This window comes from Falco rusticolus, chromosome 16 (genome assembly GCF_015220075.1).
Source record: "Falco rusticolus isolate bFalRus1 chromosome 16, bFalRus1.pri, whole genome shotgun sequence".
Lineage (NCBI taxonomy): Eukaryota > Metazoa > Chordata > Aves > Falconiformes > Falconidae > Falco > Falco rusticolus.
This window is the reverse complement of record NC_051202.1, coordinates 6,914,530-6,940,355: the sequence shown is the minus strand read 5'-3', so window position 1 is coordinate 6,940,355 and position 25,826 is coordinate 6,914,530. Positions and strand designations below refer to the sequence as shown.

The 25,826-nt window shown below is 52.1% G+C and overlaps 2 protein-coding genes across 10 annotated transcripts in view; one reads left to right on the top strand and one right to left on the bottom strand.

The window, feature by feature from the left end:
• Window positions 1–14,049, top strand: part of CEP164 (centrosomal protein 164) — a 42,076-nt gene extending 28,027 nt beyond the window's left edge. For all 9 annotated transcript variants that reach the window (XM_037410002.1, XM_037410000.1, XM_037409999.1 and 6 more), the window contains 17 exons: window positions 348–564; window positions 1,151–1,228; window positions 1,488–1,619; window positions 1,909–2,031; window positions 2,600–2,743; window positions 2,962–3,045; window positions 3,927–3,995; window positions 4,346–4,524; window positions 5,079–5,205; window positions 5,622–5,689; window positions 5,873–6,080; window positions 7,162–7,269; window positions 7,955–8,069; window positions 9,336–9,683; window positions 10,134–10,200; window positions 10,739–10,861; window positions 11,711–14,049. In XM_037410002.1, coding sequence (XP_037265899.1) covers window positions 348–564; window positions 1,151–1,228; window positions 1,488–1,619; window positions 1,909–2,031; window positions 2,600–2,743; window positions 2,962–3,045; window positions 3,927–3,995; window positions 4,346–4,524; window positions 5,079–5,205; window positions 5,622–5,689; window positions 5,873–6,080; window positions 7,162–7,269; window positions 7,955–8,069; window positions 9,336–9,683; window positions 10,134–10,200; window positions 10,739–10,861; window positions 11,711–11,810 — 2,290 coding nt within the window. In that variant the 3' untranslated portion in view covers window positions 11,811–14,049. The remainder of the gene's footprint in view (window positions 1–347; window positions 565–1,150; window positions 1,229–1,487; window positions 1,620–1,908; window positions 2,032–2,599; window positions 2,744–2,961; window positions 3,046–3,926; window positions 3,996–4,345; window positions 4,525–5,078; window positions 5,206–5,621; window positions 5,690–5,872; window positions 6,081–7,161; window positions 7,270–7,954; window positions 8,070–9,335; window positions 9,684–10,133; window positions 10,201–10,738; window positions 10,862–11,710) is intronic.
• A 6,234-nt stretch (window positions 14,050–20,283) lies between these two features.
• DSCAML1 (DS cell adhesion molecule like 1) overlaps window positions 20,284–25,826 on the bottom strand; it is a 117,536-nt gene continuing 111,993 nt past the window's right edge. Inside the window, 4 exon segments of the mRNA XM_037409996.1 lie at window positions 20,284–24,637; window positions 24,639–24,739; window positions 24,742–24,759; window positions 24,762–24,788. Coding sequence (XP_037265893.1) covers window positions 24,341–24,637; window positions 24,639–24,739; window positions 24,742–24,759; window positions 24,762–24,788 — 443 coding nt within the window. The 3' untranslated portion in view covers window positions 20,284–24,340.

The window sequence follows — 25,826 nt, the reverse complement described above, 5'->3', positions numbered from 1 at the left end:
AGAGCCGTGCTCAGCAGCGTAGCTTGGTTTGAGTGGATGTCTCTGTCTCTTAAGGCCTGTGAAAACAACTGGAGGAGGCAGATAAGGCAGGCACTGGAAAACTCACGTTTTGTTATTTCTTTCTTACTTAGCTGACAGACAGGTCTCCATCTGACTGCTTAGCTGTTTATTTCCGAGGTCTTAGACAATACACTTGTGAACCTGTGTGCTGTGGTTCTCTTTCCTCCACCTTGCAATGCCCTGTCCTCTAGCAGCGTCTTCTCTGGGCTCTGGTTCCTAAGTGTAGTCCAGCGGTAAAGCACCGAATTCTGACTCACTTCTGTCTGTTCTTGTTGCAAACCTACCAGGGCAGAGCAAGAGGTTACGCTGCAGAAACTAAGAGAAAAGTGGGAAATCCAGCAGGTAACGGAGAAGGAGAGCCTGGAGAAGAAGCAGCAGCTTGTTTTGGAGAAAATGAAGCTAGAAATCGAGGAAGCTCAGCAGAAAGAGATGACAGAGCTGGAACAAGAGAAGGAACGATTTCTGAGTGAGCTCAAGGAGAGATTAGACAGGGAAAAGAAGAAGGTGAGATCTTTAATGCTAGCTAAGGTCAGATCCATGCTGTTCGCATTTGACCTGGCTCATATTGCAATGCTAAAGTGCAGAGATTAAATAACACCTGCATGTGCTTTAATAATGACTCACTTAAAACCTAAAGGAAAGATGCTAGGCATGCCGTTAGAGGTGTGATTGAGGTGGGGAGGAATATTCCCCCAATTTTTATTGCGATAACAATTATTTAAATGGACACATTGCATCTGAAGAAAAGAAGGATCACTGTCTGTGTCTGCCAAGCTAAACCAAGCGGTTTTATGAGATCAGAATACCTCTTTGGCTGCTGCTTTAGTCCTCCAGAGAGCCTGGGGAGTTCTTGAATGGAGACAGTTCATAGTCCTTCCAGCACAGCATGACTGAGATCCGTTGAGATCTGCTGGAAGGGGAAAGCACATAGAGCGTAAAGGCACCGTGTACGTAATCCGGTTTGAAAGGGGTTTACTGTTGTGCTTTTTTGATATGCTTATGAATAGACGTAAATTGCAAATGCGTCTCGTACAGCGTGTCCCCACACATAGAGGTTTTCCAGCAGACTGTCTTCCTCATGTTCCTGTAGGCAGTAGATGAGCTAGAGGAACAGTTTGCAAATGAACTCCAGCAGCTGAAATCTGCAGCAGAAGAGAAGCATCATAAGGTAAAAGATGGTCCCTTTGAATGTAAATTAGGTTTTTCCCCACACTGTCACCAAAGGTGGCCAGGGAGGGTGGCATTAATATTTTTTTTCCACTTCCTAAATGTGGTTCTGGTCTGGCTCAGCACTTGGATGTGCTCCAAGTAGAGGGTGGTGAGACTGCACACTCTGGTCTTTGCCATGCTGCTTGCTCTCTGTAGGAGGGCACTGAATGGATCTTGTCAGAAGGGTGACAGGTCTCTGTGGGTGGCTTTCATGGCAGGTCATTTCCAGCCTGCAAACCCAGATAGCAGAGGCGCAGAGGAGCGAGGAGGCTCAGCTGCGTGAAGACTTGCAGAGAGCGGAACAGAAAGTGCAGCAAAAAGCATTTCGAGTGACAGAATATGAACATGAGGCAAGTATTCATCTTGGATTGCTGAAGGTTCTTTACCCTCTCTTCCTTGGATGCATGGTGGGGTCTGAGAGGCCACATTCCCTGCCCAGGGATGACGGTGACGCCTTAGGGGAAAGGATATCTCTGCAGCATCTTGCCTCACCAGGGTGCTTGCTTTGTGCTACCCAGGCCACAGCCTGACCCCACTTGCAAGGTGCTCTGAACTTCAGTCCTTTGGCTCGTGTGGGAGGTTGCCCTCTTGGGAGGCTGCTGTAGTTCAGAGAAACATCTTCCTGTGTCATCCCTGCAGCTCAGTGAGCTTATGAGAGAGAAACGGCAGGAAGTGGAAAAAGACCATGAGAGGAAAATGGAGAGGATGAGAGAGGAGCACCGGGAGGTCCTAGCACGGATTCAGGATCAGTATGAGGAGGAGGTACTGCCAGGGGAGAGTAGTGGACGCGGGAGGTGACTGTAGTGGCTCACTCAGTTGGGCTGTACCTGGACTGGCACCGCTGCTTGCCAGACCTGCCTATCTCAGCCGCTCCTAGAACTGGAAATCAACTTTCTTCCAGGAGAACTGGGCATTGTTGCCGTGATGTAAAGTGCATTTAGCCTGGGGTTATTAGGATAACCTGTCAAAACATTCTCTGTGCAGGCAACTTCCACATGCACTTGTGGACTTCTGCATGAGAGAAGATTTGTTCGGGTTTTTTGGGTGCCTGTTTTGGAGAGTCTTTGTCTCTGGCTTTTTGGCTACACAGTCAACAGTGTGTGACAAAACCTTAGTTTCATGAGTTGTTTCTTCTTCCTTGGGACATTCCCTTAACGATGTCATCCCTGTAAGCAAGAGGTTTTAATCTGCTGAATTTGGTGTTTGCTCAGGAGCTGCTGTGTGATGGGCTGGCTTTCCGGAGGGTGTCCCCTGTGTGTTCATGTTGGGTAGCTGGAGAACCCTGTGCTTCACTCGGATGTTTTTCTTGTTTGTATTTTGCAACAAACAGGAGAGAAAGCAAAGAGCAGAGCTGCTTGAAGGCCTGCGGAGTGAGATGGTGCGTCTCCGACAGCTTCATGAAGCAGAGTTGAAAGCTCTGCGGGCGGAGCTGGATGAGCGGCTTACTGCATTGCAGAACAGGCACAGGGAGAAGGTGAGGAGCACGCTTTGCCTAGCTGGTCGTTGTGATTTGGCTGCTTGGGGATGGCCTGGGTAGTGTGACACCTCAGTGCACCTGCCACCCTCTACAGCCCAGGGTGACACAAGCAGCAGGTCACACTTTCCCAGTTTCTGTTCCTCCCGGTGGCAGAGCACTGCCTGGAGAGTGAGGAACTTGTGCCATTCTCTCCTTAACTCAGCATCTCTATGCAGGAAAGAAAACTCCAGGACTCGGAAAATGAGCTTGAAATGCGCACAAAGAACATCAAAGCCAGATCAGCGCAGCTCCTTAGTCAGGTGAGAGAGCCCTGCTGGGCTCGCAGAGGTTTGCTAACCTGTGCCGCTCCTCTGGCTGCTTCCTCGTGGGGGAATTGTGAGAAGTGCTCAGCCAGGGCTTTTGCTGCCACCCAAGTTACAGGTGAAACTTCCACCACAAGTCAGAGCAGGGCAAAGCGTTCCTAGTGATGCAGCCTCATGACTGACGTTTGCAGCATAAGTCAGTGCTCTGGGTTTGCTGAGTGCATTGGGAGACAGTAAGTGGCTGTAAGAGTGATAGAGGGATCATAAAAGCCTTTCAAGGTGGCATGTCCTGCTCCACATCACTTCGGAATTTAGTCAGTCCCTTCCTGATTTACCTCCTCCCTGCTGCTGTGAAAAGGGAATGAGTGCTTCTGGATCTTGGGCAGCAGTGGGAGAGGGAAGCACTCCAAATGCTCCTGTGGAGCTGGCAAAAAAGGCTGGCTGATGCTCTTGCCTGCCAGATCTCTGAAGCCCTGGCCTGTGCCAAAGGCTGTAGATAACCTTGCTTCTGTCAGCATTTCCTTTCCAAGCAGCACTGGAGTGAGGAAATAAAAAGGGGGAGAAGTGCTGGAGGCAGCCAGAGGCTTCACAAAAGCAAGATCTTGCAGAAATGGCCATGTGCCTCGAATGCTCTTGCAGCTGAGCAGCAAGGGGTGTTCTTCCCATGGGAATGCAAATATTCCCAGCTTCTCACTTGAAGTCAAGTAAAGGCAGGGGAACTTTTGTGTGAGGGAAGGGGAATAAAGCAAAACTGACAACAATCCTCAGGTATTTTGCAATTTTCCTGAGACATAGGCCTGACCTTTGTACTTCAAGTGCCGACGAGCGTCAGCAGTCACCTCACTCTGACACTCACGTACTTTCTCATCTGTGTATAGGAGGAGTCTCTGAGAAAGAAAAGGCAGCAGCTGCTGGATGAAGACAGACGGATTAAGCTGGAAAGAGATGTATGTATGTCTTAGCTCTGGAGAGGTGCTGCACCGCATTTCTTTTTGGGGTGAGAGCAGCGTGGTGGAACTATGGCTTTAAAAAAGCAAACTGTTGTTTCTAAACTGGGAGCCTGAGAATCCCTCCCTGCCTCAGCCTGGAGGGCCATCCTGCTGGGAGTTTGATTAGCTCTGAGCTGTTTCCCAAAAAGAAGAGACAGTCTTGTCCTTCCAGGACTGGTGTGTGGTGTGTACATTTGTAGCTCTGGGATCTCCCGTGAACTGTGCAGGCAGCAAGCTCTTGCATGTTGTCTGCCTTTAATTTTGGCATTGGAGAAATTACAGTGAGGGATTTGTTTGTTTTCTTCTAGGAAGCTGCTTTAGTTTCTCAGCTGCGCCTAGAGGAGAACAGGAAGGAGCACACCAACCTCCTTGAGTCCATTCAGCAACGGCGTAGGTCTCTTGAAGAGCTCCAGGACCAGAAAGTCGAGCTGGAGGCCCGGGTGGACTTGTTGCGGACCCAAAGCCAGAGGCTGCAGAAGCACGTCAGGTGTGTGTGTGAGAAATTTATTCTAATAAGAGAAAAATCTTCTCTATGCCCCGAACAGAAACCTCTCTAACCTAACCAGGACCTCTCCCCTACTTCTGAGTTTCTTGTATGTTGGGCCATATTCCTTCAGAATCCTAGCGGTGGTTTTACTGCATGTCAGGGGCGTGAAGATCCTGGGGTCTGTTTCCAGATCTATTAATACCTTCCTGTGTAAATTTGTCCCTTTGCCTCTGCTTGTCAGGTTCATGTTTGTCCTCTCCACATCTGTCTTGTGGGGTTAATAAGATGCTTTGAGAGGGGCGCTGAAATGCCGAGGAAACATTTTCCTAAGAGAGCTGAGCTTCTGGGGCAGGTTGTGAAGCAATGTTTCCCTGCCCAGCCAGGGGTGATGTTTGACATCGCGCCACAGACCTGACACTGGTGTCATCTTGCGCATCTGTGGCCCTTTCCCTCCTGGAAACTGGAGGTCACTTTGGACACTGCAGACAGATTACTGGGCTAAGTGGACCTGCAGTCTCCTCAAGTGCTGCCACTGTTGCCTTTTCCTGTGGCAGTGAGCTGGAGGCAGCTGTCAGGAGCAAAGAGGAGACTTTGAAAGAACTGGAGGCAGAGGAAGGTGTGGAATGTCCAAGAAGGAAAGCTGAGCTCCACGTTGAAGACCTGAGAGAAACTATTCAAGCTGTGAGTAAAGCAGAGCGTAAAGGTGTTTGCCTTGTGAGACCTGAGGCTGTAACTCCCTTGGAAATCCCAGCCTGTTTCTTCTGTATGAGCTCATTTAAGTTGCAGTGATGCATTTTTTTGTTGCCAGAAGACATCAGTAATATTTGTCAATTTCTGTCTGTTGTGACTGGGGGGAAAAGGAGTGTGGGACACTTGAGTGCCCTTGAGAGTCAAATGCAGGACTTGAGTCAGGGATTGAAATGTCTTTGTTACTTTTCAAAAGTCACGTAACAAACATCCATGGCACTGGTTTTGGATCTGGGCAATACTATAGTGATGCCATTCCCAATTTTTGCTCCTAATTAGATTTTTATGGGGTCCTGGGATTCTGTTTCCTACACATATTTCTTAGTTTTTGAAATGTTTCGACTCCTCAGCACTCGTCCAGAGAGCCTGCTTCCCCACCCAGTCAGAGCCACAAGGACAGTGACATCCAATTGGATCAGTGAGTATCTGTATGCCAGCTGCTTCTGGAAAATGTTTTTGCTTCAGTTTTACAAGCAAATGGTTTTGCTTGGGCTTACACACATGGCACTGACAATTCGTTTTGGGGAGGGCGCTGCATGAGGCTTGTAGGATGGCATAGTCAGCGCAGAGAGCCAGGAGCATGTCTGTCTCTTTGGTGTAGTGTCAGGAGCTACATCTCCGCAGAAGGAATCTCCATCAGGAATGCCAAGGAGTTCCTGGTGCGCCAGACCCGCTCAGTGAGGAAGAGGCACACGGCACTGAAAGCTGCAAAGCAGCAGTGGCGCCAAGATATGCAGAAAGCACAGGAGGTGGTGCAGGATCCCGACAGCTCGCAGCTCCTGGAGGGCATGCGCAAGAACCTGGAAGAGGTGAGGCCCTGGGCGCTGCCTGTGTTCTCCTCGGGCAGGGTGGCTGCACAAATGCTCCGAAGCCCTGGGACCTGTTCCTGGCTCTGCAGCTGCAGTGAGAGGCAGTTGCGGGTGCTCAGTCCTCCTGAGAATCAGATCTTGCACATCTGTTATGATAGCTCTGCAGTGTTTGTCCCTGCTTGTGCCTTTCTCATCAAAACACAAGGGTCAGAGTCCTTCCCCTCCCGGGCTGGCTGTAGGTTACTTCAGGAAGGCCAGGAGGGCTGTTCAGGAACGCAGTGCAAATGCAGCGACTGAGGAACAGGCTTAATGAGACCCTGACTTAGGCTTTGGATCACGGTGATGTTACTGCACATCAGACGAGTGGCCGAAAGTGTCTTGTGTGTGCATGCGTAGCCCACAGCTAACGGAGTGTTACACGGCAGAATAGTTCCAGCTCTGTTTTGCTGTGTGCGCTTTGGACTAGGAAGGCTCTACAAAGCAGGCACTGTAGTGCAGCCAGCACCCAGTACCTTGCTAGATTGCAGGAACTTGTTGGAGCTCTTGGGACCTCAGGAGAAAGTATTTGGTAGGGGAAGAGGGATTCCTGTGCCATGCAAATCCCATAGCATTTTCTCCTCCTAGTAAAGGAAGTGACAGGTATCCATCCCGTCAGTGGTTACAAGTTTATGGTTGTAGCTTTACAATTTCCAAGCTCTCCTCTTGCTTGGAAAGGGATTCTCGAGTACTTGTCAGCTCTGCTGGTATGCCAACCAAGGACAGGGAAGGTCGTAATTTCTGTCACTGGTTATAGAGAGCATTCATGTTTTCAGAACCAAAACCGTTGACCCTGCTGGATGCAGGGTTTGGAAGTAAAACCTCCTATTCCTTGGGGTGAGCTTGCTTTGAGCCGTGTGCTCTGCCCTCTGTATGCTGCACTTCCCACGCTCTCAGAGACTTGGGAGCAATTTTACACCAGCAGCATGATTTTCTGTGCTGAGGAGAAGTGAGGTAATGAAAGTCACCCTAACCACTAACACAGATTATTTCCTGTCATTGTTGTTTAATTTTCCTCCTTGGCTTGGCTGTTGATCCACCGCAGGAGGCAAAGCAGTTGGACAAGATGAAGTCAGCTATGCGGAAAGGACAGGTGCTGCTGAAGAAGAAAGAAGAGAAACTAAGCCAGCTGGAGTCCTCACTGCTGGAGGAGGTAACCACTGGCATTGCTATTGCTGGGCCTGCCCAGCCGCACTCCCATCCTGCCCAGAATGGTTAGATGTCTTATTAGCTGTCTGCATCTTGGTCAAGATGGCAAATAGTGTGCTTTCCCTCTGCTGGTGACATCTTGATTCACTGTTAAGCAGGTGCTTGCAGAGTGAATGCAGAAAGCAGCCTGAAAAAGCCACAGGATTTGAGCCTAGAGAAAACAAGGGCAAGTCACCTCGTGTGAGCTGGGATCGAATCTGCTTTCCTGATCAAGAATCAGCTTTGCCTGTGACCATGTGGCCTTAGGCAGGGCAGCAGCAGATGCAAGAGCATGAGCCCTTTGATGGTCAAGCACTTGTCCTTGGTGCAAAGAGGGAACTGAGCCCATGCATGAGTTTTGAGGCTTATTTCAAGCACAAAACACTTTGACTTCTGCCTAGAATGGCCCGTTCACCTGGCTGTTGGATTTGGCCCCTAGTACGTGCATGTGCTTCTTCCAGAGACCAAGCAGTCTCTTGACTTTGAGATCTTGCTGTCAGGGACTGAAGAGGAGTCTGCCTTCACTTGGCCTATGCCTGACTGTGCAGTCTAGCCTGTGTAGACTAGCTGTGGCCAGTATTCCCGTAGCTTTTATGTGTCAGAGGCAACAGAGTAAGTTTTACTTGTGTTGTTTTCCTCCTTTTGACCAGATTTCGGATGAAGATACGCTGAAGAGTGCTGCATGCAAGAAAATGGTGACTTTTGATCTCAGCAACTCTGAGGACACAAACAGCACATCCAGTATAAATCTACATCAGCCAAAATGTGAGTGCCTGACTGGCTCGATCTGCTGTGCCCACCATATAATGCTTTAGTTCTGGCTTTCCCTCTTGCCTCTCCTGTATGCCTTCTGTTCTCACTTGTGCTCATTAGCATCTAAGGGAGGTCTGCTATCCATGGCTGGGACTGCTCTGTATATAACATTTGGTTTGAAGAACTTATTTCCTGCCTGTAGTGGCAGGTAAGAGGGATGGAATCTGTGTGTGAACGTACCTTTTAAATCTCTACCTTTGTTTTTTGGGTGGATTGTAAAATCTGGCTTCAGCTCTTCTCTCTCTGCTGTTGCAGAGCATTATTGCTCTTTTGCGCGTGTCCGGGCTTCCTCTTCCTCACATCTGTGGCAGGAGAAGCTGCTGCCATGCATTCCCTCTTGTCTGCTGCTTGTGCTTTTTTGTTTGCCTTCAGTTGTGACAACTGGAGTTGTGCAGGTGGGAAGAAGGGCTCCCCATGAACAGCCAGGAAGGCAGGAGGGTTGTGTTGCTTGCAGAAAGGCTGGCAAGGCTGCAGCTTAAAGAAAACTTAGAAGGCTTCCCTGTGGCAACAGATGGACAAGCTGTCTAGCCTGGGGTCGTATATCTGACCCTGACCAGTAAAAAATCTGTAGGCACACATGAAACGTAAGGGTATTCACTCACCGTCAGCACAGTCGTATTGGTCCTACCTCCAGTCTGGCTGGTGGCCTAGAGAGCTTTGCTTTTGGTGAGCAGGTGGAGCGCTACCGGTCCGTTCTGCCTCCTGCTCAGATGTGTGTGGTGAGACTGTTGAAGGGAAGCATGATTTCCTGTGCCGGGGCCTTGCCCGAGAGGCAGGGTGCCGTCCTGGGGGTTTTGGCATGAGCAGGGCAGCTCTTGAAGGGCCTTGCTGTTCGCGGGGGAATCGCTGTTACGTTAATGGCTGTGTGGTACAGGATACGGTAGGACTCGGAGGGACGGAGTGGGAGATGAAACACGTGCTCATGCGTATTTGGACTTGTCCTGCAGGCACCATTCTTGCAGCACTGGAGGATTGTCCTTGCTGTTATGGTTCTCCTCCACTTTGTGCCCAAGCAGCCTCAAAGGCACAAATCCTCCTTGTCCATCTGTATCTCCTCTGGCTGCAAAGCTGTGGCTTTGCCTCTGTATCCCACTTGGCCTAGTCTGATCAGACTCAGCTCGGAGTGTAAGACACAGTGGAAAGTGGGTCTCCCGCCAGGGATGCAGTGTCTCCCTTGCCTTCCCAGTGATCCCTTTTTTCCCCTCTCTCTTCTGCCAGTTGATCTGAGAACAGATTTATGGCCTGTCCCCCAGCTGGACAAGATCCAGTACTTGAAAGATTCTCTGCAGCGTATCACTAGTGAACTGAATGGGGTCCTTGGCTTCTTGGGCTCTCTGAACAATCACCAGTCTCCACTCTTCACCTCAACGCCCTCCAACGATGTCCCTCTTTCTACATATGCCTCCTTGGCAGGGCTGCAGGCACGTGGCTCCTTGGTGCCCCCTGCCAGGGCATCTCTGGTGGACCAGTGGGCCTGGAGCACTGGGCTGAGCTCTAGTCACTCTTCCGCAGCTGAACAGTCAGTGGACAGCATCCTGGTAGAGAAATGGCACAAGTATTTCCCAGGTAAGTCTCTTGTCCATAATCCCATCTGCTTGCTTGCCTACAACTTCTGATTGCACAGCCTTGCAAGTTCTGGCCATCTCACCATTCCCATGCCAGTAAGGCCAGATCCACTGATAGGAAGGGTGTTAATGAGATAAGTAAGGAGAGCCTCATTCCAGGAGGTGCAGCATATGGCTGATCTTGTTCATCTCTCTTCTGGAGCGGTTCAGCCTTTAATAGACACCCAAGAAAGCAGTTGTTACTAACGAAGGGAGCAAAAACGGAGCTTCACCGGAAGCCTCCTGTGAATGGCAGATAGGGCTCACCATGTCTGTTTCCTTATCACCACCGTGACCTCGGCTGGTGGCTCGGCTTGTAGGGATGGTGTGTCCATAGTATGAGAAAGCAAATGCACCCAGAGGTAAAGGCTATTGATTTTTTGTGGGCCTGTATTTAATAACTGTTTTCCAGGTGGATTCCCGTTGCTCAGTGGAAATTCCAAGCCTCTGGACAACAAGCTGGGCTACGTGCCTGCAGAGTAAGGGTCTTGTTCCTTGTTGTTGTTTCATTGTGCTGCTTTTATTTCTCTGGAATGATTTATAGCTCACATATCATATAACAAGTAGATAACAAAATCATAAGCTACACAGTAAGTAGACAGGTTAGATATTATTATTCACTGCCACGCTCTCAGCACTGCCTTGTAGCTTCTACAGTAAAGCTGCCGTCATAGTTGCACTGGTAACCACGATACCAGGACCAGGGTTCAAGGGTCCTGGCGTTGGGCCACGCTGGCTCTGCTGTGCTGGGCAATGCTGCGCGGCTGGGTGGAGTGGAGGCAGCCACCTGACCCTTTCCAATGTACTGATGAAAAGGACAGCAGCCTGATAGCGGGTGGCTGCTGCAGCTTTCATCTATGTCGTGGCTGGACAAAGGACTTTGAGCTAAGGGGAGGTTGCTTTTTGTGAAACCGTGGCTCTTGTAGCAGCCCATCACTTTCTTTCTCATCTCCTGGGATCGTGTGTGCCGAGACCGCTCTTTTCCCACTTGTGCCATTTCTTTCTCGTGTGCAACAGTGAGCAAATACGGCTGTTCCAGCACTCCCAGTTCCAGAACCATGGGTCGGAGAAGATGAGTATTCAAGGAATGATTGAGACCAACAAGAAATGGCTAGAAGACTTCAAGAAGGATTCCAAAGTGTATCCTTTGCCTGGGTCTGGTCTCTAACTGCACTTCAGATTCCTGCAGCAGGTAGGAGGAGACAGCGGGAGGCGAGTGAATTGAATTAAATCATTGAACAGCAATTGCAAAGCCTTAGCTTCTATTTTAGTACGTGGTTCTGCAAAGGAATACAGTGTGCAGCAGCTAGAGCGTGAGTGATCCATTTGCTCTTCTTTGAGCTGTACTTGACTGGGAATGTCTCTTTCCTTTCCCTGGATGTGCTGTGATGCTCTTCAGTGCCACAGAGTGCAGCGTGGAGGAGGCAACAGGGAAGCAGGGGGCCAGGTCTTGTAGGCCTGCTTTTGGTGCCGTTGGTACAGCCCCGGCCACATCGGGGACTTTGCTGGGGGCAGTCCCTGCTAAGCAGCCCAGGTGAGGGAGCAGTGTCTTGGTGAGGTTGCCCGGAGTCGTGTGGACCTGGCATGGGGGTGGCCATGTGGCTGGGCAGGGGGGGCTGGAACTCTGTTTTGAGGCACGTCGTCGCGTGCGGTTGGATGAAATGAGTGAGGCCTCTCGGTGCTGTTAGCGGGAACGTTTCCAGGCCTGTGTTGTAACAGCATTATGCTGGGGCTGTCAGTATCTCCTCTGCAGTGTACACTGATATTAGCAGCGAATCCCTTGGGCCTCCAATAGCGCGTGCTGTCCTGAGCACGGTGCTCCTTTGAATTCCCTAATCCCCCTTTAATTCCATTTGACTTGGATGCAGCAGGCTAAATAACATCACGTGTGCTTGAGGCTGGCTCCCTGCCCCTCAGTACCTGTCCTGTCTGCGCTTGTGCATGCTAATTCCTCATGTAAGCCTGGCTTTTCCTTCACCCAGCTGCCAGACCTCTCTTCCCAGGCACACAGAAGCCCCCTGCCAGCAGCCCCAGCCTACTTCAGCTGGGACTGGATGAAAACAGACAAATTAAGGTGTATCGTTACTAAAAGGTGGGGCTCTGCTCCGGAGAGATGGCGGTGGGGGCCCTTGTGGTCTCCCTAATGGTACATTGGCTTTCAGTGGTGCCCAGCCATCTCTGCTGTGTCTTTGTGCTGTGCCCTTGAAATAAAGTCTCTTTACGAGAGAGTGGAGGAAGGAGGAAGTGAACTTCCCAGGTGGATTCTTCTAATCCTGTGATGTGTCCAAATATGCTTTATAGACTGTTTAATCCAGTGGTGAAATATCAGGGCTTCAATAAATCAACAGTTCCCTCATTAGTATTCTAGCGATCGTGAGCCAGAGCTGTGAATCATGGAGGACTTTGAGTAACTGGTCAAGGGGGAGGATGTGAATCCAGCTGAGACTCTGCTAGAGGAAATGTGTCAGGAAATGAGCCCACACTGATGCCCAGCAAATGCTTAATTGCAGGTGGGCCAAGTCATCTGGCCTCAGGCAGGTGTGTGAGCAGGGGGGATAGGGATGGAGAAATGGCTGTGCAGTCTGAGGACTGCATCGGGGAATGGCAGATTCCAACTCTCCGGAAACGTACCTCTTGTTTGGGGTGGAAGCAAGAGGAGCTAAAGCAGCGGAGGCTTTTCACAGCAGATGTGGAAAAGCGCTCCCTGCTTCCTCTTTCTGCCAGAGCCACGCAGCATAGCCGTGCCGCGGGACCCTTCTGTGTTACAAATGTGCTGATGGCAGCGCGGAGCAGGGATGGCAGGAGAGCGTGGGGCGGTGTCTGCTGGTGCGGGCGCTGTTAAGGAACTCAGCCTAGTGTGAATGTTGAGACAAAGCCCCAGCTGTGTCCTTCCATGCCCTGGGGAGAGGCATCCGGAGCAGAGCTCCGATCAGCAGCTGGGGTCTCCTTCCCTGCAGCAGGGCCAGGGAGGCAGCCGGGAGCCCTTGGTGCCCAGCCTGGAGCCTGGCAGCAGCTCCGCTGGGCTCCTGGGAGAGCAGGTCTCACGAGAGCGTGAAACGGGCTCTGCGTGGCTGGAAACCTGGCCGAGGTGTTGGGATGCTCTCAGACCTCAGCTGCGAGATGGTGGTTCGTTGCTTTGCTCACCGGGTGGCTGCAGTGGCATTCCTCCAAAGTGGCCGTCTCCAGAACACGTCACCATCCTGCTGGGATGCGTGGAGCTGGGAGGGGGCAGATGGTGCTGCTCTAACCAACAGGGAGAAGTCAGGCTAGGCTTTCATACTGCTGAGTGGGAAATGTGGTATTTGGTTGTCTTTGTCAGTATTTCCTCCAAGCTGACTTCAAATATTTAATGCTTTAAAAAATGCTGAACCACTTGCCATTTTGTCTGATGAAGAAGTCTGCATTTCAAGGGATCCCATCTGTGAGAAATCATCTTCAAAGCCGTTCTCCTTAGAGATGGCTGATGCAGGGAGGCTGGTAAAGCGGCAGCTCCGCACCCTTTCATGCTGTTTGTGTTCCTCACTGTGGCTAATGATGTGCAGTGGAGTAAAGCAGAACCCCCTCCTGCTTTGCGTCCTGGGTGTTGTGTGCTGGCACAACGCCGCAACAACTCACGCTGTGAGCGTGGCAGGCAAATGTTTACATGCAAATAGAAATATATTTTTGATGAATGTCATTTTAAAACACTTAAGAATGTTTGTGTATACATATGTATATATATGTTGCTGATTTTCTTAAAAATTTTGTAATTACTTTGGCCAGTAGACAGCCTCATCCTCTGGTCAGGTCCGTGTTCTCCCACCTTCTGGTTGCTAACCAAGTACAGGGTAGTCTTTCTGCCGTAGAGAACAAACATCCCACTGGTGTCCTTGCTGAGGAAACCCTAGCTAGCTCTTACCAGCTCCGGCCCGATGGGGAGACCTCAGATGCCCGCAGGGAACGGTGCCTGCCCAGAGGAGCCCCTTGACAGGAAGGGATGCAAAACACAGGTTTCCCATCTGTCAGATCACACCGATCCCTGCCTGTAGGCATTTTGCTTTTAGTTTCCTGGCTACTGGTGGGATATGTGGCAGTCCTTTCAGGTGGAGGGACCCTATGGTTCTGGCTTTCTGTAGCATGGGGATGCTCAGCCTGGTGGGTGCTGTGCCCAAAGCCACATGGCTGAGTCCGGTCCATGTCTTTGGAGAAGCTTGTATTAGCAGTGTATTAGCTATTTTCACAGCAATAACTTGGTTTGAAATGTTCCTTTTTCCTGTTAAAACCTGTGATAGCAGCTGTATCTGGTTTTGTACACAAATTAAATCAACGTGAGCCTGTTTTGTATGATGGTGATGTTTGTGGCTCTGTTTTTTTCTTGTTGATATGTTCCGTTGTAGCCCTAGATATCCAGCTTGTACTTACTGTTCACATCTTCCCCTCACTTGTCTCTGGGCTGCTTCATGTTTTGTCATCTCAAGGTCATTTCTGGCAATTTCCAAGACCACTTCAGCTTGCTGTGGCTTTATTGCCATTATTCTATTAAGTATCTCGCCAGGGTAGCAAATGCAGGGGCAGATAGAAAGCTAAAAAACCAAAACTACAAAAGCAATTCTTCATGGGGCTTTCAGCCAGCAGGACTGCTTTTCAGGACTGCTCCTATCCTGCCCTTTTCATAAAACTGTCATCCAGCCTCGTTAAAACGGTGGTCTCGCTCCGGAACTTTATGTCAAGGCTGGCGGGCAGGCTGTGTGCAGGAACGGTGCAAGGCTGCTCGCCTGGGCGCCTGGGGAGGGGCTGCCTGCAGCGTGGGTGAAGGTGCTGGGGTCTCTGTCTGGAGCAGGTGGGGAGTTCTCCCTGGGACACGGGGAGGGGAACAGGGCTTTGTTCTGGAACGGCTCTCCGGCAGCTGGGGATGTATTAAAATTGGCTAACTCTGCAGATTGGCTGTTGCTGTTGATTCTCCGTTCATTTCGGAGCAGCCGGGAATTTTCCCCCAAGTGGTGTTAGGCGCCGCTGCTGTGGCAGCGTGCTTCTGGAGTCCCGCCGGCGGGATCGCTGGGTAATGCTCTCGCCAGAAATTAGGGAGGATTGCTGATGTGCTGCTCTCTTCCCGTGACTTGTTCCTTTCCCCTTTTTGCCTCCTTCCAGCAGCCCTGGGACACCCGTAGCAGCCCTTCCCAGCTGTGTATGTTTGCTCCTTTGGGATTTTACCCTTTTACAGTAGTCTCTCATGAAAGACACCGCTTGTCCCGCGTCTCCAAGCACTGCAGCAAAGGCTGCCTCCAGCCAAATGGGGCATTTGCCACGCTGGCTGGGGACTCTCCAGTGCCAAGAGCCTGCAGATGTGTACCACGGCCAGTGGCAGCAGTGATGGGGAGAGGGGAGGCTCAACACCTGCCCTTAGTTTTCCAGCTGATTCTTCTGCACAGTGCGTTGCTCACTGGAAATCCTAGGTTCAGGTGGGTGCGGGGACCCTGGGTGATCATAATGTGATTTGAGCTACTGGTACAACAGAAAAGCCGAACATGGTTGGAGGATGCGTGAGGCACGTGGGCACGTGCAGGGTGCCACCGTGCACAGTTGTGGTCTGCCTGCGGAGCGGGGGCTGGGAGGGAAGGAGTGCGATTGCTGCTGTACGTGCTGGGGAGAGGAAGGCTGTTGGAGCTGGAGGACCGATGAGGCACGGCAAGAACAATACGTGGATCATCAGCTGGTCGTGCAGAAATGGAGGCTGATGGTTAGAGGCCCATCCTTGAAAAGAAAACGCAAACCACCACCAAATCTTGAATCACTCCAGTTCTTGCTGCGCGTGGTCTGTGTTGGCGTGTCTTTGCCCACTGGAGAGCTGCAATAAGAACTGTTGGAGGAGGTCTCAGACAGCAACGCACCCTGTCCAGGTCGGCGCTTTTGGGGACAGGTCCCATACCCCACTCTTAAGTCAGCCGCTGTGCCAAGAGCACACAGTGGCTCTGAGAAATTCAAAGTCCCATCTGAACTGTAGGTGCCTTCTGGGTGTGGGAGGCTTTGCTGTAATCCTGCTGAGAATCGGGCCCGAGCAGAGGAGGTCTGCGCTGGCTGATGGCTCTGAGCTGTGGGGTGCATGCATGCGTGTGGGCGCACGGCCTGCGTGTGTACATAGAGAAGAGGATTTGCTTTTCCTGGAATACCAGTACTGTAGATGTTGGAGGAACTGAGCCTTTAGGAGAGCAAAAGGACAGTGGACGATTACTTTGCCAAGATGAACATGGGCCTTAAGCTCATTAAGGGGCTTGGCCTCTGCCTGCCGAAGAAGGGAGCTTTCAGTCCCTGGTTATTTGGAGACCGCTGTGCGTTACTGCCAGAGCTTTGTCTTCCCGAGACGGAGGGAGCCCCTCGGACACCCCAGCCATGCTGGCGACCCTGATGACAGCACTGTTCTTTGTGGTGAGAGCATTTGGACAGGTGAGTCTGCGCTGGCCTGGCAGCAGGTGGGGTTTAATGCTTTCCATTTTATTTCTAGGTGTGGGTTATCTTATTAAGGAAAGTGAGAGTAGTGGGGAACGCGGGCTTGGCATGTGGGCTGGGGATGCTCCGGCTCCAGCATGGCTGTGCCATGAACCCCTGCAGTGGTGTGCAGCTCGGTGGGTCAGCGCATCCTCAGCAAGTTGCCCGTGGCGTTGACTTGGGAGCATGTTTGAGTTTTTGTCACCGTCGCAGCAGCCAGTGTATCGGCAGCTGTGTAGAGTGCGGTTCCCTGTTGTGGCTGTGCATGCAGGAAGAAAGTGCAGGTGCTTGGGCTTCCTAGTCTGGCAAGCAAATGCTGCAAATGGGCATATCGAGTCCTGGAGCGCTGTGGGAAGCCCCCACCCTCCCCGTCTAGGGCTGTTCTCTGCTGGGGGAAGTGGAAATGTCTGCTGGGGGGCCATGGGCCGCATCCCCAGCCTGGCTGACTCTGAGGACAGGCAGTAGTTCCTGGTCCTGCTGACCATGCCTCCAGCTGCCGCAGCCCCTTCCCCAGGGCGGGTGCCCAGGGGTCCCACAGCGCTGCGCAGCAGCGTGCCTTGGCCCCGCTGCCTGACGTGGGATGCAGCGGCAGGGAGTGACTGTCCCAGCATCAAGGCGCTGAGCCCTGCCTCCTGCCTCTCCTGCAGTCTCCAGACCAGCTCCTGCCCTCTGCAGTTTTCTGTCCCCAGAAATAATACCTCGGGGCAGGGAGAGGAGGCTGAGGTCTCTGCTTGCCCTGGTGGGAACGGTCTTCTGTGCCTCCTGCAACCAGGCCACGCTGCACAGGGGGTCTGGGCCACCCATACTTCATGCAGAGCCACGTGGCCTTGGCGCTACCCCCGAGCTCTGCAGCCCCACCACCTCCTGACAGAATCGCTTAGCAGTGCAGTGCTGAGCATCACCGTGGCTGTGCTCACCAGTGATGCACGTGGAGGAGCAGCAGCTCTTCTGCTTCTCTCCTTTCCCCTTGCCTGTTACCAACCCTTTCTGTGTCCAGCTCGGGACCAGCCTGTTCCGTGAAGAGCCCCTGCCGTACCTGGTGTACCAGCCCCTGCCCTGGCAGATCCAGTGTGTGACACAGAGCCGCCGCACCAGCCGGGACAGCGAGGTGAGGGCCGGCTGCTTCGCCCGCAGTCAGCCAAGGCACCCGCCTGGGGGGCGGCAGCGCCTGGTGCAGAAGGAGCAGCAGGCATCTGCTAACCCAACAGGCTGCTCGGAGCAGAAGGCTTGGGCAAGGGGGAGAGATTTTTCTCTTTCCCTTGAAAGAGAGAAAGTAGGGTAATGCCAGGAGGCAGGACAAGCCTGAATTTCTGTACAAATAGCTTTCCCACATTTCCCAGCTTATTTTTAGGAATGAAAATATCCTCTAGCAGACCTGGCATCCCAGGTGCTGCGGTTTCGTGGTGTAGAGACTGGAGTCGAGGAAACGAACCCAGCAAGCGTGGTTCTGTGCTGATTTGAAATGCAGATCTGGCGAGGCTGGCCTGTGCCAATGTACGTCCTAGGGTGCTACCAGCACAGCTCGCAGATCCGAGTTCTGACACAAAGCTCTCTTCTGCTTCTCCTTGGATGACTTTTGACAAATGCAGATTAATTAAGCAGTGCTCTGTAGTGCTCTTTAAGGGAACAACAGTGTGTTTGCAAGTTTCCCAAAGGGAACGGCTTGTGGAAAGCTTGGTGAGGCTCACCCTGTCCCTTTCAGAGCTTCGCAGGTGCCCCAAAAGGGACTGTTATCGCTGCCTCTGCCTGAGCTGTAACTAACTCTGTTGCATTTTTGTTCTCTACCTTTCTAGAGAGGCAGAAGCTCTCGGCACAACAGCATCTACTCAATTTCTGGAGAGAAAGGTGAGTACAGAGCAGGCAGGGAGACAGCAGTGCCCAAGTAGTAGGGGAAACTTATGGTTGTGACCATGGGATGCAAGAGAAGAGCAGGCATTGCAGTACCTGCACCCTTCTTGGCCTCTTTCCTCTTCCAAAATAGCCCTTACTAAAGTCACAGAGACAGATTTTTGGGAAGTCAGCTTTGTGGGAGGGAAGCCCTCTCGGACAGCTCTCTCCAGCCTATGGCTTGCTGGCTGTAGTGTGTGTTCAGTCAGTCCTCTTCCCTGTGGAGGGCACGTGGCTATGGACAGGCTGGTGAGATGTTTGTTAAAACCTACAGTACTGGCTGAATTTACAACAGTGTGTGTGTGCGCAAATCCTGCCTCCTTCATGCCATGAAACCTGCCCCACTGAAGCACATGGGTCAGTGTCCCCCAGAGCTGCCCCTCTTCCTCTTCTCCTTGGACTGGCAAAACCACCCCGAATTCTCCCCCCTTTCCTCCTCCTCCTCCTTGCTCTTGTCTCTGAGACTCTCCCCCTTTGCTGAAGTCAAGCACTTAGCAAAGAGGATTTGGAGCACTTCTATTCTCAGAGCAGCTGGGGTGGCAATCAGATAAAGGCAGGTGGAACGATGCTCTGGCAGCGTGGGGCTGGGCAGGGTGCTGAGCTCGGCCGTTCTCCCACAGCAGATGGGCCACTTTAGCCAGCCTGGTCGCTGTTTTGGGGGGTCTCGCTGCCCTGTGAGTGGGTGAAGGTCCCCAGGGCTGCCTGGGGTGACAGCGGCGCTTGCCTTGGCGCAGCGGTGGGGTGCCACTGATGGGCTCCTTCAGCAGCTGTGTTTCTTGCAGAGCTCCTGGCAGCCCACAGGGCGAGGGGCTCCCTCCTGCAAACATACACAGGTGCACGAGCCGGTGGCTCCCCAGCCTCTTAGATGGTGGGCAGGATTCACAGCTGACAATGTATCTTGTTAAGCAGGGCAGGAGGGAGCCGATTCCCAAGGAGGACTCCTTTTATTTATCTTCTTACTTTGCGATTTCTTTTAGGATGTGAATAAAAATGGGTTCAGGTGACAGTGGTGAGTTTATACAGCGGCATCTGGCACCAGGATTTCTGATGGCTGCTCGGGGGGTGCTTAGCAGTGACACGCCGGCTTAAAGGAGCACTGCTGAGCGCCTTTGATTCAATTCCTGTTGAATTTCACAATACTTCCCTAATGTCACATTAAGCATGAGGTGGGGAGGGCTCCCATTTGTCAGTGTGAGAGCTTTATTGCTGTACAGTGCCAGGCTTTTTTTTCTAATCTTATTTGTGTGTGTGGAAGTAAGTGAGCATCATACTCGGTGATTAAACGTGGGGAAGCTGAGGTCTTTGGGGAGTAAAGCTGTGTAAATAGAGGGCTTAGCGCTGCCAGGGAGGCTGGGCTTTTCTTTGCCTCCTGTTCCCTGCTCCATATCCTTCTGCTCTGGAGATGCTCCCTGGGAGCTGGTGGCGTGGTGGTTTCGTGCTGTGGACTCTCCAGCCTCTTTCACCTCCATAGCGGAGGGCAGCCCTCCTGTCCGTGGGTGCTCTGCGGAGAGCCGGGGTCTGAGGAGGCCAGTCTGACCCTGGGGGAGGAGGTGTGTGTGATGCCAGAGCCCTGCCCTGCTCAGTGGAGCCTGTTCAGGGCCCCTGGCACCACTGGTGCTCACTGCAATGCTCTGTTGTCACCCCAGGCAGCGTGACCCCTGATGCCATCAGCCAGAGCAAGTTCTTAAGCGATCCTTCCGAGAAGGCGGCCGTCACCATCCAGACCCACTTCAGGAGATACCAGCAGCAGAAGCAGGAGAAGAAGTAGATGTGTCAGCCACCTGTGCCCTGTACCGTCCCTCCTTTTTATCTGTTCTGTACCCCAGAGGGATTTGCGGCCGTGGTGACCGTGAACCTGCTCCCTGTAGCTTCTGGTGCGTGCACAGCTGTAGATGCTCTGCTGTTTGTGTTGCTCGCTGCTCAGGGTGAGATCTCTTTCCTGGTCAGTCCTTCCCCAGACAGCATTGCCTTGTGGGGCAGGGTACAGCTGGCAAGGGGACCTCAGCATCCAGGGAGTGACGCAGCGTTGACAAGCCTGTCCTTGGCAGCAGCAGCCAGGGCTGTGTAGTTTAAGACCCATCAGCTGTGTCGGTGGGAGTGGGCCCCCCACTGCTGGTAGCAGCTGTGGCTGCCCAGTTGCTGCCCAGGTGGGGCTTGTTTTGCCCAGCAATAACCCTCCCCTGTGCCTCCACCTCCACTCTGCTGCTGGAGCCGGGGTGGAACAACTGTCTTTGTCCCCTGCTCCAGGCAGCTGGCTCGCGGAGCTGCCGAGCACGGTGCCCAGGAGCTGGCCCGGGGCAGGAGCTGTGTGCTGACCATGAGCTGATCTTATTTTTCTTGGGGAGAACTGCCTGGGATGCCCCGGTTTCAGAGCAGGGATGGGGTGGGACTTGGTCTCCTGTGGCTGCATGTGCTGAGGCTGAACCCGCTCTCTGCCGAGTGGGGCTCCTTCCTGAGACAGCCCTCTGCTACCTCTGGCACTTGGGTTAGCAAAAAACCCAAACCCCTGTCCTGGTCTTGTGGTCCAGCAAAGCCCGACAGAGCCCTATTCCCGGCCTGGCAGGGACAGGACCCTGGGATTGTCCTGGGTTTTAACGCCCGTTTCCGAGCGCTGGCTTTTGGAGGGTGCAGAGTTGAGAGGGAGTATGAAAGCGCCGATCTGTGGACCGGCAGAGAAGCAGGAGGGCTGCTGTGGGCAGGGGGGTGTGCGGTGCCGGTGGGGAGGGTGCTGTGTGCTGTCCCACGGTGGCCGCTCTGTGGGATGGAGCGGGGCACGGCGGAGCTGCTGGCTGCCATCGGCGCTGCTCTGAGCGTGGTCTCCGCTGCCGCCTTGCTGGGTCTGATGCTGGGCTTTCCATGTGGAGCTCCTGGGCTGAGCCCCTGAGCCCTTTCTGTCCTCTTTGGCCACAAATATCTGCAGCCCTTCTCCCAAGGGCTCCATCCCCAGCTGCCCCTGCTGATCTTCAGCTTCTCAGCGCTGGTGTTCTGTGTCTGGCTTCTGCTCGTGCTCAGTTACTGCCTCCTGGTTGCGGTTGGCATCTCCGGCTGCTCGTCGCTTTCTGGAGGCGCGTCTGGAGAGCAGGGCTGGTGGTGGTGTGGTCTGTCACTGTGGTGGTGCCAGCTGCCAGGCTCTGCTGCGGGCAGCCAGAGCTGGCTGTGCCAGGAGCTGCGTGTGTGGCATGTAACGTGGTGTCTGGGGGTTTGCTGGAGCGCTGTGCAAGGCAGCTGGTAAAGCTGGTAAACCCAAACTAGCTCTCTGCCTTCAATGGGAAATGGTCAACACACTCACACGCACCCACCCCCGCCAAGCTCAAAAATCCAGAGTTTGGTTAGTGTGGCTTGTCCTTCGGCTCCCGGTTTGTTACTGTGTGCAGCAATGTTGGGAGAGCCGCTGCTGCTGCAAGGGCAGGGGGCTCGCTGGGAGCAGGGGGTGCTGGGGTCTTACGGTTGGGTGCTGGAAATTTGGACTGTGTTAAATGATGCGAGGCCAGGGTTTGGAACTGCTGGGGAAGGGAGGGTGAAGAATTCTTGCTAAGATGTAGAAGGAAATCCGTACTAGCCAATTACAATAAAGAGGTATTAATCTGTGGTAATCTGTTCTTCTTCTTATCTTGCTAATCCACTTACTCTCATGGCTGAGAACACGCTTGCCTTTTCTTGCCTCTTCTATTTAAAGTCTGGGATTGGCATTTCAGTGGTGCTGCATGGCTGCCGAGCTGTGACATTGCTCTGAGATGGGGGTAGGCACTTGGCTGTCTTTAAAACCTGTACCACGTAAAGCTTTTGAAGTCTAATGTGCACTGAGCTGTTCTGGAAATCATTGGAAAAACACTTGAGGTGCTAGTTTGCTTGGCAGCACTTTCCACTGATGTTGGGGAAAGACAGAGGGGCAGGAGGGGTTTCACTCAAAGGCGAACGTTAACCTGCGTGAGACAGAGCTGATTTCTGGATGAGGTGACATGGGCTGCAATGTGCAGGCGCTGCTGTGGGGAGCCACAGATCCCCCGGGGTGGTGAGGGGGTTGCAGCCCAGCGAGGGGCCCGGGATGCTGTGGATGATGCGAAAGGCTGAGCTGCTGCTGCCCGTCCCCCAGCCTCTCTGGCCCCTCAGCATCTTCCCTGGATGACTTGCATTAAAGGTGAGCCAAGCCAGCGCTGTGTGGTTCCGAGGGACCCGGTCAGAGCTGCGCAGCGTGATCTTCAGTGTTCAGTTGCCTTTGCTCATGTTCCGTCTACAAAAGCCGTACAAAATCCATGCGCTCCTTGCATGCTAAATTGGAAACTTACCATTTTTTTTTTCTCCAAAAAGCTGTTACAATTGAGTGAGTAAGAAATGTCATGCGTAGAAGTAAATGCTATTCAGAACAGATCTTTGGTTTGTTTCTTAAAGCTGAATCCCAAACCAAACGCAGCATGCATGCTGCAGCAGCAGCCTAGCCCTATTTCATGCATGGAGTTGGAGGCTGGCTGATTCCTCTTGACTTGAATTCTCAGCACATCAAAACCAGAGGCTCCGGATGCAGGGCAGTAACCCAGATCCTCATTCCAAGTGTGGGGGAAATGGCTGGCAGAGGCAGAGCAGCACAAGCAGCAGTTCAGGCAGAGGAATTGCAACGTCCTAGAAGGGGAACCAAACCCTATCTATAAACTGTCTGTCCCCAAGGAAAGCTTTACAGGGAAGTAAGGTGTTGATACGGGGTTTGGTGCAAAATCACAAGTGGGAAATATTAGCACTGGCGTTGTGGCATCGGGCACGGTCCCTGATGCCTTCCCACCAGCCTGTATGAAAGTGCAATTAGACTCCTCTGGAAGGCAAAGTTCTGCTCTGGGTAACTAAACTGTTAGTAACAGCATTAGCTATTTTTGTCTTCCTGGGGTAGCGGAACAGGTAAGGCAGGTTACCAGCCCTGGGCCGCCTGCCTTGGCTTTAGCTGCTCTTGCTTTCACTGTCAGGTGTGCACGTACAAAAGGGGAAGGTGTAACTGGCATTTCTTTGGTGGTTAATTGCTATGGCTGGTGGTAAAAGCCAAGAGGAAAGTAAGAACAAAGCAAGGTGGGGAGCCATGCCCTGCTTCCCTGGGCTTTACCACATTGTGCTGTGATGTGGTGGAGCTGCGCGGCGCTGTCCTGTGGGAGCTGTGCACTGTTGTGCTGTCCTGTGTCATGATTCACCACGATGGGAGGCAGCGACGCCATGATTCATGTGCTGGATTCACTGGGCTTCGCTGTGCTGTGCTGTGCTTTGCTGCTGCACCGCCACTCATCGTGCTCAGCTGTGACTGAGGACAGCGGTGCTGTGCTTCACCTCCTGCGCCGTGCAGCGCAGTGCAGTGCTGCGCTGCGCTGGGGAGCAAGAGCCTTCCTGCGAGCCAGTCGCTGTGCGTGCGGGATTCCGCACGATCCTGGAGCTGCACTGCCCTTCCCCTGCGCTCCTGGAGCAATGCACGCCGTGCCGGGTCTGTGCAGCCGGTCACCCCTCTGGTGACTGTCCTGCACAGTGGCTCATCCTGAGCTGCAGCTAGCCAGCACTTTCCAGCACTTTGGCACGGTGGGAATAAGTACCACTTACCTGGGGCGTGGGTGCTGTGGCACAGCCCAGCAGTTGCTGGGGCTCCTGCTCAGTGTACCCATCCCAGGACCCTGCTCCCATCCCTTCCCCTCCTCCTGTCCCGGGGCTCTGCCGGTTGGCACAGCTCGCGGGAAAGCGGGCACGGCTCGGCACCGCGTGCCCCTGGGCTTCGGCAGCATGTGTTGACTGCCTTGATGTGTCCTGGGCGTCCTCTCCATCCTCCTGTGACATCCTGGCCCAGCTACTGCCCTGCTCACTTACAAACGCCCACATATAAACATAACCTTTATTGCACACAGCGCTGGGTTTTTTTTCATAGAAAAAGGTATTAACACATAAGCATTTGCAAATTGAAGCAACTCCTGCTGTTTTCAGAACAGTAAAATAGCATGCAATGTCTTTTGAGACGTTCCTTTTTAAAACCACCGACAAGATCAGGGAAAAAAAACAAAAGTCGCTGAGTCTTTCCTTGTGCCCCTTTCAAAATGATGTGAAATATATATATATATATGTTACATATATATTATATTTTAAATCTGTAACATCAAATTCTTTGTGCCCTGGTTTCTTTTTCTGTTCGGAGAAGAAGAAAATAGCTTCATTTATACAAAAGAGTTCATTATGTACAAGTTTGTTAATTAAATATAAATGGTGCAGGGAAACGAGCAGTGTCCGTCACGGGTGGTCTCTCCGCTTGCCGCCCTACACCAGCGTGTAGGACTTGGAGTAGGCTCCAGCACCCTGTTTTTGAGACCTGCCTACACCTGATGTGCTCATTTCTAGGAGTGAGTCCCTGGAGCCCCCCACTTTGGAGTGTGTGGGCACCCGCACCTCGGCGGTGGCAGCAGCAGCGGGCTCGGTGGCGGGGGGTGCCGGGGCGGCGCTGGTGGCGGGTGCAGCGGCAGTGCTCGTCGCGCCGGGCATGGGGAGAGTCCGTTGAGGTAAGGTGGTTGCGGCGGAGGCGGGGGGGAGGCAGGCCAGGGGCTTGCTGCCGGGCTCCCAGCGTCATGTGCCGGGCTTGCGCGTGGTACGCCCGGGCGAGGTTTCGGATGGAGGCTTCCCGCGGCGGCACCACGGGGCAGGGCTCGTGGGTGTCGGGCTGCGGAAGAAGGCTTCCGACTGACATAGAGCGGCAGGTTGCAGTAGTCACCTGCAAATGGAAGCAGAGCAGGGTGAGGCGCTGGGGCATCGTATATAGGACATGCAATACAACCAGCCCGCAACTCGGCACGCTCTGAGCAAGGCATGTATTAGAGCACGGCAAAAACGCAACATTCAGTGTTTCCGTAACACTCGACAGGACACGTTATGTGGGTGTAAATGCTAAATGTATCTGCAATAAAACGATACCGTACAACACTCTAAAACATTCATTCTTTTACATATAATGTCATCTGTAATAAATAACACTGTGCAATATGTATTATGTATGCAGGCTATATTGTGTTATATCTGAGAACTTAGCGTGTGATAGAAAACCAGTAGTATCTATGGTGGTATATATCAACACATTCTCTTCTGTAATGTATTTGTGTAAGTATTTCTACTGCATTCAAAACATCTATTATGGTATAACAGGCTGTTTACACCAGCACAGTATATATTGACATACAGTACACATCAGTGTGTATACTATAGTGTGCTACAATAATAGATTATGCTATGTTGTGTTGTGTATCTTAATTTAAGGATATATGTATATATAAGACTGCATTATATTGTCTTATGTTGGCGTTATGTATTATATCATAAAAGTATAACATGTAGTTTATTGGAAAAATATATAACACTATGCTTTTAATTGTATATGTTCTGTAACACAAAAATTACTACACTAATGCATTATGCTGTCTTTTTTAAATAGCATTATAGCGTCTCCTACAGTATAATGCAATCTTTTAGTGCAAATATGTGATACTGAGTATACAAATTATGTAAACTAATATATAGAAAATCCATTTTAAATATACGTATTACAGAATTTATAGTTAAAATAAGATATGCATATCCAGTATACGTATTATTTTTTCATAATACTTCTCAAAGGAGTATTAGCTACACTGCATAATATATTGCATCTCTAGATATAATGTGTGTAGGGTACTGAATGGTGCTGAGAGTCGGGTCCTGAGTGGTCGTAGGCACTGCCTGTGGCGTGAGCACTCCTTCCCCTGCCTCCCGTGACAGG